The 13,459-nt window shown below is 40.0% G+C and overlaps 1 protein-coding gene across 4 annotated transcripts in view; it reads right to left on the bottom strand.

The window, feature by feature from the left end:
• Positions 1-4,300: 4,300 nt before the first annotated feature.
• unc5b (unc-5 netrin receptor B) overlaps positions 4,301-13,459 on the bottom strand; it is a 63,119-nt gene continuing 53,960 nt past the window's right edge. For 3 of the 4 annotated variants that reach the window (XM_067421569.1, XM_067421568.1, XM_067421571.1), the window contains 9 exons: positions 11,770-11,964; positions 11,106-11,468; positions 10,464-10,551; positions 9,670-9,838; positions 9,061-9,300; positions 8,819-8,968; positions 7,233-7,397; positions 6,916-7,094; positions 4,301-6,812 (listed from right to left, as the gene is read on the bottom strand). In XM_067421569.1, coding sequence (XP_067277670.1) covers positions 6,647-6,812; positions 6,916-7,094; positions 7,233-7,397; positions 8,819-8,968; positions 9,061-9,300; positions 9,670-9,838; positions 10,464-10,551; positions 11,106-11,468; positions 11,770-11,964 — 1,715 coding nt within the window. In that variant the 3' untranslated portion in view covers positions 4,301-6,646. The remainder of the gene's footprint in view (positions 6,813-6,915; positions 7,095-7,232; positions 7,398-8,818; positions 8,969-9,060; positions 9,301-9,669; positions 9,839-10,463; positions 10,552-11,105; positions 11,469-11,769; positions 11,965-13,459) is intronic. The other variant, XM_067421570.1, reaches the window with a different exon arrangement.

Raw genomic sequence — 13,459 nt, 5'->3', positions numbered from 1 at the left:
AGAATTAATAATGTGTGCATTGAGGAGCTAAACGTAGCCTTGGTAAAGTCAGGGTAGATCTGGTGGTGATGTGGCTCTCGGTGGGAGAAAGCCCCCAACAGATTTTTTATTTTTTTATTTTTTTATTTAGCAGATGACAAATCCAAATCCACAACAGCGAAATGTAAACAGTTCCTATACTGCGCCGAATACTTTTCTATATACATTTGCACACAACGAATTCAACATATTTCAATAATTTACCTGTGCTCAAGCTCCACCACGTGGTGGCATTTATAGCCTATATTTAGGAGACGCGTTTATCAAAATCGATTTAAAAGAGTTGGAAACATGGGCATGTTTAATTTGTGTTTTCAAATGTTTCATTAAACATAAAAGTTACACCGCAAAGTTTGCTAGGGTGTGAATTTTCATCTTGCATCAAACAGACATTGGCGAAATCAAATCCACTTTCCCTTAAATGGATACTTTACCCAAAAATGAATCATTTACTACTCGCCCTCTCGTCATTCCTAACCATATGAATTTCTTTTGTTAAACATAAAATAGGATAGTCCCCACAAACCAGACGTGTGTGAGTGTTTGTGTCCTGGTGTTATGGGGACAAAATGCCCCCACGGAGATGGCAATAGCCTATCCGACATCCTTGTGGGAACATTTTTTGGATGACCAGAAAACATCTTATAAATCATACGTTGGTGTTTTTTGAAAATGTAAAAATGCAGAAAGTTTTCTGTGGTTTAGGTGTAAGATTAGGGAATATAATATTGGCTACAATTTGTACAGTATACAAATCATGGAATGTCTCCATAAAACATGAAAACGTGTGTGTGTGTGTGTCTGTGTGTGTAGCTACACAACTCGTGTAGTTCCTTCATCTACCAGACGATGGTGGTAAATGACAACTTAGCTATAGCCTACATACTCAATTAATTGGATAGTTCACCCAAATTAAAATTGGCATAATTTACTCACACTCAAGTAGTTCCAAACCTGTATGGGTTCCCACAAACGTTATGAAGAACGCTGTTAACCAGACAGTTGATAGCCCCCATCATGATAGTATTTTTTCCCTACTTAGTCAGTGGGGGCTGTCAACTGTCTGGTTACCAGCATTCTTTAAAATGTTTTCTTTTGTTCAACGGGATAAAGAAACCCATACAGGTTTGTAGGGTAAGTAAGGTGAACTTTAATAAACTCAATAACACTGACAAAATGATGTATTGAAGTGCATTTTTGTCTCAAGTCAAATATTCTAAGTGTTTAGGTTTTAAAACATTAGTTTTTTCCTTTTTCTCAAATGTCATGACATAACTTCTTGTGCGGAACAGATTCATAATCGAGTTGGACAGAATGCATGTCTGGCAATTTATTTGGTGTATTGTTAAGTGCTACAAAAGCATGTGAATTGCTCCAGGGATAGATGGAATAGATACTGAGAGCAGAAGGCAATATATGATTACATGTCTATTCAACCATGTTAACCAAATGATGAAACAGGTCTCTTGCTCAAACCAAAAAGCCCACTGCAGCTGCTGAGGGCAATATCTAGACACTAAAAACCTTTCACTCTCTCTCAATCGCTGTTGCTTCCTCTCCAGGGCATTATGAACACTTTTATCTCAGAGATAAATGGAAGAGTGCATCCTCTCCACATCTCTGCAACAAGTCTATAAAGACTGAAGGGGGAAAGGTTCGCCACCCTGTAATACATTTAATGTCCTTATAAAGCTTCAAATGGCTATACCACAATCAGGTTACTATGAGAATTAAATAGTTCTTATATCTTGTAGGATAAATTATATATATATATATATATATATATATATATATATATATATATATATATATATATATATATATATATATATATATATATATATATATATATATATATATATATATATCCATAATGTAATGATAAAAATTAAACTTTCATATATTTTAGATTCATTGCAACTGAACTGAAATATTTCAGGTCTTTTATTGTTTTAATACTGATGATTTTGGCATACAAAATCATGGGATGAGGGGCTACAGGTGCCGCATTCCCCAGGTCAAGCCACTTTTGGGCTACAGAGAAGCAGCACTAGACTGTTGCTCAGTGGTCCAAAGTACTTTTTTCAGATGAAAGCAAATTTTGCATGTCATTCAGAAATCAAGGTGCCAGAGTCTGGAGGAAGACTGGGGAGAAGGAAATGCCAAAATGCCTGAAGTCCAGTGTCAAGTACCCACAGTCAGTGATGGTCTGGGGTGCCATGTCAGCTGCTGGTGTTGGTCCACTGTGTTTTATCAAGGGCAGGGTCAATGCAGCTAGCTATCAGGAGATTTTGGAGCACTTCATGCTTCCATCTGCAGAAAAGCTTTATGGAGATGAAGATTTGGCTTTTCAGCACGACCTGGCACCTGCTCACAGTGCCAAAACCACTGGTAAACGGTTTACTGACCATGGTATTACTGTGCTCAATTGGCCTGCCAACTCTCCTGACCTTAACCCCATAAAGAATCTGTGGGATATTGTGAAGAGAAAGTTGAGAGACGCAAGACCCAACACTCTGGATGAGCTTAAGGCCGCTATCGAAGCATCCTGGGCCTCCATAACACCTCAGCAGTGCCACAGGCTGATCGCCTCATGGCACGCCGCATTGAAGCAGTCATTTCTGCACAAGGATTCCCGACCAAGTATTTAGTGCATAACTGAACATAATTATTTGAAGGTTGACTTTTTTTGTATTAAAACACTTCTTTTATTGGTTGGATGAAATATGCTAATTTTTTGAGATTTTAATTTTGGGTTTTCATGAGCTGTATGCCAAAATCATCAGTATTAAAATAATAGAACTGAAATGTTTCAGTTGGTGTGCAATGAATCTAAAATATATGAAAGTTTAATTTTTATCATTACATTATGGAAAATAATGAACTTTTATCACAATATGCTAATTTTTTGAGAAGAACCTGTATACATACAGTGAGGCAAATAAGTATTTGAAAACCTTGCTATTTTCCAAGTTCTCACACTTGAAGCAGATCCTTTAAGATCAGACAACCCACAGATGCACAATGAATTGAGATCTGGGGAATTTGGAGGCCAATTCATCACCTCAAACTCGTTGTTGTGCTCCTCAAATCATTCCTGAACCATTTTTGTTTGGTGGCAGAGCATATGTTCCTGCTGAAAGAAGCCACAGCCACCAGGGAATACCGTTTATATGGTCTGCAACGATGCTTAGGTAGGTGGTACATGTCAAATTAACATCCACATGGATGGCAGGACTCAAGGTTTCCCAGCAGAACATTGCTCAAAGCATCACACTGCCTCCTCCGACTTACCTTCTCATGGTGCATCCTGGTGCCATGTGTTCCCAGGTAAGCGCTGCACACACACCCGTCCATTCACGCGATTATGAAAGAAAACATGATTCATCAGACCAGGCCACCTTCTTCCATTGCTTCGTGGTCTAGTTCTGATTCTCACGTGCCCAACTGTTGGCGCATTCGCTGGTGGACAGGTGTCAGCATGGGCACCCTGGTCTGTGCTATGCAGTCACATACACAACAAACTGCACTGCACTGTGTATTCAGACACCTTTCTTTTAAAGCCAGCACCAACTTTTTGAGCAATTTGAACTATAGCTGCTTGTCTTGATCGGACCACACTGGTTTTCACTCCCCACGTGCATCAATGAGCCTTAGTTGCCCATGACCCTGTCGCTGGTTCACCACTGTTCCTACCTTGGACAACTTTTGATAGATACTGACCACTGTAGACCGTGGGGCCTCTCATCTTTTTAAGTGGGAGAACTTACACAATTGGTGGCTGACTAAAAAATGTGTTGCCCTACTGTATGTACAGTATATGTATGCAAGGACTGTTTTAAGCCAGTAATTATTTATTTAGCTGTAGTGTCAGTAAATATCAGCTTACGATTCTAAACATTCCCTTTTGCCATTAATTGTAATAACAGAGCTTAAGAGGATCTGAGAAGAAGAATGGCAGAAAATCACCAAATGCAGATGTGCAAAGCTTGTTGTAAAGAGCTGTAAAGGTGCTAAGTTAAGGGTTTGAATACTTATGCAATGTACTCATTTCAGTTTTCCCTTTTTAAACGAATTTGCAAAGTTTGTCACTTAACTGTTTTTTTTGCTTTGTCATTATGGAGTGTAGATTGAGGTAAAAAGGTTAAAAAAAAATACAATTAAAGTAGTTTAACATAAGACAGCAACATACAATGAAGAGGTTTTACAATACTACAAAAAGTAGACACACAAAAGACACTTGTCTTGTTAAACTAGGAAATATAATTTATTGCATAAAAATTATATTTAGTTACAGTAAGAAGTCTAAACATTTATGTACAGTATTACTTTACAGCATTACATGAAAAAAACTGACTTCTTGTGCACCTTCTTTGATATAAAATAACATCTGAACAAAACAAAAAGTTCAGTCACCATAAACAGCAACTACCATCCAGAGAAGCAAAGCCCATTAAGCTTCACATGTGAAAGGCTCAAAGGCGTTTTCGTGTTACATCGACTGAGAGACGACTGGAGACATTTCAGAGCCATTTAAAAGCTTCAGAGTTCACAAGCCATCAGGGATTTTTAATGTTATTTGCTGTCTTCGTCATGAAGAGGGTTAAAAATAATCCTCCGAACAAACTTCTTGTTGGTCATTGTGAGGACGCAGTGACGGCCCCAAAGCTTCCTAAACAAACGAGGAGAACGGCACAGAGGTCATGGATCCCTGACCCCCAATTACAGTCGTTTTGTTTGCATTTATTACGGCTGAGAGGCCTAAGAGGTCCAGTTTTCCCCAGCCTAGTTACAGCAGTGACTAGAAGAGGGAAAGTAATAAGATTCCCATTCCACGTACTTCATACACGAGACATCAAGACGTCCACAGGTTCACTTTTTGTTGTGCACTTGCATAGTACTTATAATGGGAAAACAGGACAACAGATATGATGAAGCCTGTTCATTCATATACACTGTAGCACTGACTGATAGGTTGGTGCAAACAAGCTCTGTCACACTGTATTTTTCCATCTCTCTCTTGCTCGCACACACACACACACACACACACACACACACACACACGAACGCGCACACACACAGACACACAGACACACACGTGTGCGCCTTGGTTATTTAATTCACACCTTTACAGGCATGGACAGATACTGCACATTTCCTTGTTGTTTGTTGCCAGACATTTGAACACTTGTGAAGAAAAGGTCAAGAAAAATAAAATAAAAGGACCATCATCCACTTCAAATGATTATATAACTTCTGGTAAGTAGTACATGGCTTTCAGGCTTACTCAAGGGAAACCCATTAAAACCCGAAAGTCAAAACAGACAATAAAGAGCAAGTGGGTCATACTGCAATCAACAGAGCACTTACGCCACCTTTCAAGGCTACTATTTATAATTTAAACAGCGCGACTGACTGACTGGCATCAAAACCTGAAAAGAGCTTTCTGCCATCAGCACAATTTCATACTCTTTAACCAGTGCAGATATTTGCAGTACGCTTTCCCGAGAAGGATCAAAGCATATTTAACCTCAGCGTAACGTTTCAATTTCATCTCATATCAGTTTCAATGACCATGTCAGCTCTTACTAGTGAAGAACATCACAAAACCCTTTAAATGCCGTTTCAACTGCTACCTTGCCTATTTTCAGTCAGAGACGAATGCAACATCGCAGCAGTTTAAAAAAAGAACATAATGCATAACGGCAGTTACAAACCGAAGAGTGAAAAACAATGATCCTCAAATAGGGATAATAACTTAAAAAAGTCCGTTCCCTATAGGAAACTAATATGAGTTTACCAGAAAGCTCTCCTGCATTACAAATGATTGACTGAATATCAAAAAGAGATAACGGAGGCTAATGGAAGTATGACCAGAGAAAAAAAAAAAAAAAGATTGGTCCTCTGCTTATGAGAACACACAAATCCATTCCTGTAAGCTATTTCAAAAGACACACAGAAAATGATGCTTCAAACTAAAGTAAGAAGAATGTGGACTGTTTCAAGTGAAATCGTTCTGAAAGCTGATTTCGGTGCAGATGATTTTAGCTCCTGGTTGGTTGGCCTTTTTTACACCTTTACTCTTGTTTATTTGTGTGCGAGCATGTTTCCTGAGGAGCTTGGCGCACTGCTGTTTTACCGGACACAGAATCTCTGTGTCTTTAAGCATCTAGCAGTCGCTAGGAAACAAAGCCAGCTGCTCAATGTGCAATGGCGTTTGATAGTGTATTTTCACACTTGCAATGTGTAGCATGGGATCAGTGTGTATCAGTATGATGCAACTATCATTTAATCATGAGCTGATTGGAACAGTACCAGCAAATGCACCAAAGAACTGACTTCTTTTTCAAACATCATCTCTGTTTTGGGATTGCAGCATCATCACATTTGCTACATGTAGATATGTTTTATTCAAAGATCATCCAGAGCGCCTGACCACAGCTCATACGCATTGCAATCCTTGGGATATTCTGCATGTGCACAAAGGAACTGAGGTAAAAGGCAAGTTGTAACGATGTACTGGAGTGCAGTTTCCATCCGCTTGCTTGCATTATTTCTAAGTTTTTAATAGCAAATATGTCCCTTTCCACACTTTTTGATTTGCCGATCAGCAATCGCCGTCCGTCGTCATGACAACCAAGACCTCACTCTTGCCCATCTCTTCAAGAGCTGTCGCCAAGGAGACCAGGTCTGCGTCACCCTGGTGACAAGCTTCCCAAAGGTCTAGCAGCACACCTGTGGGGCTGGGTTTGGTTGCAAAGTAGTTCAGATACCTGAGGGAAAAATGTGGAAAGAGATTAAACCGTTCTCATTGTCTATGCGAGTAAACGAATATGGTGATTTTTTTGGTTGTGTGACAGATGCACGTAAAAATACCTGTCAAAGCCTAGGCTGCGAGCCAGCATTCTCCAGTCACAGCCACGTGCACTGGGGGCATCCAGACTGGCACAAATTTTCTGCCGTATGGATACGGGCAGTCGGAAAGCATACGGGCCCACTTGAGACGAAGGCAGACACGAACCACCTGCTGGCAATGGCGAGTGGGGGGGCAAGGTCTGAAGGGCAAACGCACAAACACAGTTAAAGTAGTCAGTGCCGGTTAATATAGTATATTATTTTTAAGATATTAAATCATTCACTAGTTTAGATTTCACAGAGTAAATATTATATCTACGTCCTGCTGTTTTCTGTACCTCTTGGATATCAGTGTTAAGCTGGAATATCTGTCCCTCGCCCTCCACCTGTCTGACACAGATCTTGCAGGTCAGCTGGGAAACCACCAGACTTCCTCTCTCCAGACTGAAGGTGCAATGCAACGGCCGCTGACTCCCACTCCAAATGTGATAGAACGGGATTTCCTGGGACACACCATGCACACAATTAAGAGGCAAATTTCTGGTGAAAGGGAATGAATTACTAGTCTAGAAATCTAGACGCACCCCAGCGGCAGCAAATCTAATCTGCCGCGAGTGTCGTCTAGCAACTCTCAATACACATCTGAGCTGTAAAAACCAAACTCTGGTCAGGCCAATCACATCGTGTATAGAGTCGGTGGGAAGGCTTAACATGATGAAACATCCACATGGGTGTACACAAGCCAGACCCACATCAAGATGTTTGGTCTGGAAACTCACCATTGACAAAATGGCATTTATGGCGATAAACGGTTGTCTTTCAAACTCCCTCTGCACACAATTGGATAGAGCTACAACCAACCAGAGCAACGTGAACGGAGCTCGTTGATAGATTAAACTTTCGCCGTATCCGGTCGGCAAAACTCCGAACACATCTTCCCTTCTTAAGAATGACTTTGTTCTTTTCTCAGAGAAAAGCTTAATTTAACTTCCAGAGTTGGGGTCAAAGCTGATTCAAAAGACCACCGTTTGCCAGCTTCTATGTTTACTAGCAGCACGCAAGCGCAACTCGGCCGTCATTATGTTAAGCCACGCCCACTGACTCTATAAACGCTGTGATTGGCTTGACCAGAGTTTGGTTTTTACAGCTCAGAAGTGTATTGAGAGTTGCTAGACAACACTTGCGGCATATTAGATTTGCTGCCGCTAGGGTGCGTCTAGATTTCTAGGCTATTTTGTAATATTATAAATGTATTTACTGTCACTTTTGGTCAATTTAATGCATCCTTGCTGAATAAAAGTATGAATTTAATGTCATCCTGATGCTCAAATGGGTAACATTTTAATAATAAAAATGTATTTAGATTTGTAATAGTTCATACAGTACATTCATAAAAAAACTGTATGAAAATTTAGGAAACAGAGTGTGTGTTTGTATCTTACAGTTAACATGAAATCAGAGTAAAATTGGATTTTCAACAGAAAAAATAGTTGGATGGGATTTTATTTGATCTATTGGGAAAAGTGTTCAGACAGGAACCATGGGATAGTTGAATAAACATACCCACTTAAGACCATCTTAAGATCTAGTTTGACCAACTAGCAGTTAGCCAAGGGGTAATTAGTCTTACTTTTCCATTTCAAAGTAGACCAAACTGCATTTTATGCAACTGACTTTAGGAAGTTAAGTTTGAAGAAAAAGTTAGGTGACTAGCTTTTAAGATTAGTCTAAGCAGTTTATACAACCGGTAACGTTTTTGACGAAGAGGAGTTTAAAACTAAGAGTGATTTGTGACAAAAAATGAAAGTCGTTTCACAGACAGAGCAAATTAATATGTGTAATTATCTAAAACATTTATTTAAATAAAACAAGAAGAAATGATCAATTCTAACCATGTAATCAATAACAATACAAAATCTCTCACCTGATACTTAGCCAGGAGTTTACTCCTCCAATGCGAATGAGGAATGTCATGGATTGATAGCCGTAGGTTGTGGTAACTGTCCTTAAAGAGGAGGGCCTTGGGATCCTCTAGTAAAACCCCTCCCAGACTTCGCTCAACTTCTAATACTTCCTGCAAGATAAAGACAAGATTTTACTTATTTTCAACATTTTATTGGCAAAGTTAAATTGGGAAGACCCATTAAGTGGGGTAGACAGACTGACCTTAAGGGCATGTGGGGTGTCCTGTATACAGTAGACTCTCAGGCTGTAGTCTAAGGAGAGGCACGGGGCCCGAGGAGCAAAGAGGGCCAACTGCAGTCTCTTACAGGCTGGCCGAGGGGGAGCCGACTGTCCCACCAGACCATATGTCCCCAGCTGCTCCATCAGAATATGACAGCTTTGCTCCTCCACTTGTAGGTAGCAGGGCGACGATAGACTCTCCTCTCCCACAGTTAGCACCTCCTAGTGGACAGGAGCAAAATAAAGTTGTTACACTATGGCCTGGTTTCACAGACAGGGCTTGGAATAAGCCTGGAGTAGGCCTTAGTTCAATTAGGACTATTAAGTAGCTTTCATAAACATACCGTAGAGAAACAAAAAAAACGTTACTGCTGTGCATCATGAGTCAAAACAAGTTGCTTTCAGTTAAAACAGCTCAAAGCTTGTCTGTGAAACTGGGGGTATGTCTAATGGTGTGATGTCTAATATCTGCGTATACTGATTTAGTTTTGATTTAACTTGTCATCCTTTCCATTTCCCACCTCCTCCTGATTCTCTGTCATTATCCAATGATCTAGCTAGCCTCTCTCATTTTTCAGACATCAGGCTCACCTCCCAGGCGCCTTGATGGTTCTGCATTTTGAGGGTGAGGGTCCAGTCAGGGGGCTCTAGCTGGGCGCAGTGAGGCAGACTGAGGACCACAGGTCTGCTCAGCAGCATGCCGGAGGGTCCACAGCTCACCACTGGGCTTAATACCGTCTGACTACCATCTGATGGCAACCTGACACAAAACACAGAGCAACAGAGGTGAGCAGGACATTCATGCCACTTGCCAAATTAAGCACACATAAAACTGCACAACCTCAAAAACACATCTTAAATTCTGTACTTTTATTTGGAGTCTTTTTGCCACTTGTATGTATAATGATAATGGAAAGGAAAGATGGGGAAGGGGGAAACGAAATGCTGATTGTGCTTTAACAATCATTTTTTTTCTTTTTTTGAGAAAATGCATGGCACCTTCAAATGGTGAGAAAAAGACAAAGCTTGTAGTCTGAAAGCTCTGAAAGCACAGTGATATATTTCATATTTGACAATAAAACAAAAACAGTCAAATGAAGAAAGAAATAAAAAGAGGGCCTCAGCAAAAACGTCAGTGCTCAGACAACCATTCAATGTTTTCAAGACATATTTGTTTGTATTTTTCTGCTGTGTCATAGTTTTGAAATGTGCTGCCACTGGGGTCAAATGTTTTTGCAGTCAATATTGCTTTGCAAGGACTGTCAAGATGTTTTGAACTGTTTGCAACTGCACAAAGTGATAAATAAATGCAAGTATTATATGTCTGGAAATTACAGTAAGATGTAGGCAGGGCACTGAGAAACAGTGTTAAGTGGCTGACTTACGTTGTTTTCTCCCATTTGTTTATAATGAGATACATCTCATAAAACTTGCCCTGAGGAATCGTCCCTGGTGGAACCAACAGGCTCACCCCTGGCAGGGAGAAGGGGGAACAGAGGTTAAAAAAACTAATGATTTTTAATGAAATACTTTCAGTTAATAATTGCAGTATTTTTAGCTATAATCATTCTTAAATATACATACACACACACAATTCACTGTATAAATATGAAGGAATTTTCCATATTGTTTTTTTTTTACACGTTTTGAATTATGCATTGAATTAGGTTGTGTTTTAAGGATTAACAAAAATTACCATAAAATTACTGGATAATGTCCTGCCAGAAAATTACCAGTATATTTTCCTTTATATATTTTTACAATGTGTGTGTTACTTGGATCAGGTGTGGACTAATAAATGTATTTAACCAAACTGGACTTGACTAACAGAAGGACATTATTGAAGAAGAAGAAGAAGAAGAAGAAGAAGAAGAAGAAGAAGAAGAAGAAGAAGAAGAAGAAGAAGAAGAAGAAGAAGAAGAAGAAGAAGAAGAAGAAGAAGAAGAAGAAGAAGAAGAAGAAGAAGAAGAAGAAGAATGCTATAACGCTATAAATGTGTCAAATACAGCTTCTCTAAAGCCTATTACCTGTATTAGGGATAGTGAGACGGCCACCCAGGGAGCCTAGTGTGGCGCTGGCACTGTGACTGGGCTCCCTGGGGAGTGTATGTCCATGGTAGTCTTTAGGTCCAGACCCCACAGTCTTCAGGCTCATGATCTCCCCGTCAGTAGAGCCAGGGCCGGTCGGCAGCTCAAGGGAGGACATGGTAGAGGAGTTGTACACCTTTATCTTCAGGCTAGGAAGTGGGTCCAGCAGAGGAGACGTGGTCATGGGGATCTTATGCTGAGAGTCCAGGCTGGCCTGCTGCAGTGCGAAAAGCGGCCCGCGGAAGGTTCCGGCACTGGCTGTGAGGTCAGGAGGGGCTGTCGGATGCAGTAGGTGTGGATTATCTAACAAAGTAGAGAAGCGAAAAGAGAGAAGGAAATGTTTCTGGCTAGCTGCAAAAGTTACAAGAGAGGATTTGCCTAAGAAATGAGAGTATTAAAGGGTAGAGGATTTAAAAGAGGAGCCGTATAAACAAGTTATAGCAGATTAAATACTTTTGAGAGAGCAGGTGACAGCAGGAGAAAGGATTAAAACTTCACATATATCGGAAAAAAGGGTTTATTATAGGTTTGAAGGGGTGAGAGGAGTGAGAATGAAAAATTTTTTTATAGTGAAAAACTGAAAGTGAGAAAACGGATGTCTCACCCTGTCGTGGCGGTTTGTAGTTGCCAGGGTGGAAGGCAGCAGTAAGGGCCGATGACGAATCTGTGATTTCACCGTGGAAATGGCGGCAGCTCCGGCGATAAACTAGGATGCTCACACACAGCACGAGGATCACACACAGCAGCAGAGCCCCCACCAGCCCCACGTACACCACTACGCCAGCACCGGAGCCAAGAGCTGAGACACATATAGGTACAGATTTACTCATACATAAAAACCTGTCACCGATGGAAATAAATACATTATGCAACATAGAAATGTGATCAAAGGAAAATAAATAGGTTGGAAAAAGGAGAAGAGCTTAGTACCCAGAGTTTAACTATCAGCATAATGTCTTGCATCTTGTTCTGCTCAAGAGCTGCCCACTTAGACACATCTGAACAGCAAAGAGGTTTATTCACCTTAATTTTAACAGAAATGGAGGTGCAACTATTTGTAGTGTGATCATGTTATTTTTAGCTGTACAAAACAGCTCATTATGCAGCTTGATATTGTATAGTCGGAATTATAAATACTGTTTTGTGGCGCAAATAGATTTGCAATTATTGTTCTAGTTATTTACCTAGAAGAACTTAATCAGAACAGTGCAATATTTATTTACATTTTTTTACAGGAATGAAAATAAGGCTGTGAGTTAAAAAATAGAGTGTGTTCAATTGATTGTACTGTTGTTAAACAACATACGGTCTTTCCGAACAAGAAAAAAAAAGTTCCATAGACAAAATTAAAAATAAATCATTTCATAATTTTGAAAGTTGCGAGTTTAGGAAAATGATGTGATCTAGGACAGTGCTTGCCATTGTAAAGACTGTAAGCCTGTCCCTCACAGCCTCATTTTCACCCGTGTTAAATTCCATATGGTGTCTAACCTGACTAAAGTCTAAAGTGGATCATGTACTTGAAGTATCGCACATTCACAGAAAATAGCTTCTGCGCTGCAAAATAAAGTGGATATGCAATACTTCAACTGTTTTAATTACAGGAAGTTACATAGCACCAGCCAATCAGATTGTAACTGATGCTTGCTATTTTTGTGGTCAGTAAACAGACTGTGGGTGGTCTGAGGATAATAATAAGGGTGGAAAAGTTTGAACCTGTATGAACAGTTGGGGGTGCTGTAGATCAAACAGTCAATTGTGGGACTCCTGATCCCCGTCTCTTTTTTTATTCAGCCATCGCTGAATTAAGTACTAAATTTACACACCTTAGTACTCTATAAAAAGGCTTTAGGAGGAGAGGAGAGATAGAGGTGATCACATAGGTATTGCTCTCAAGAGACATAGAGGAGAAAAAATGAGGAAGAGAACAAATGCATGTGAAGAGTAAGAGTAGGCAAAAGGCGGGACGGAAGTGAATCTGACAGCCATCTTAACTTATTATAACAAATGGAACCAAGCGGAATTAGCTGCGTTATTTTTTGGTCTCTCAAGTTCTGAATGTCACATTGATCTCAGAATATTAGCATCACTTGAACTGTAAGCTACACTATTGATCGCTTTGGGCCAGTAAGATGCACAGTCATTAACTTCAATGTCTTCAAAAAGCACTCTATTTCTGAACCAAGGCTGCATATGTATTATACATCATCTTCCAGGAAGGCGTATGCACATTTTCCTGTGTGTGTGTGTGTGTGTTTATAAATTGCATAACTCTGCATACTATACTGAACAGG

This window comes from Pseudorasbora parva, chromosome 17 (assembly GCF_024679245.1).
Source record: "Pseudorasbora parva isolate DD20220531a chromosome 17, ASM2467924v1, whole genome shotgun sequence".
Lineage (NCBI taxonomy): Eukaryota > Metazoa > Chordata > Actinopteri > Cypriniformes > Gobionidae > Pseudorasbora > Pseudorasbora parva.
Note: the sequence above shows the minus strand (reverse complement) of the source record. Positions and strands in the feature narration are given on the sequence as shown.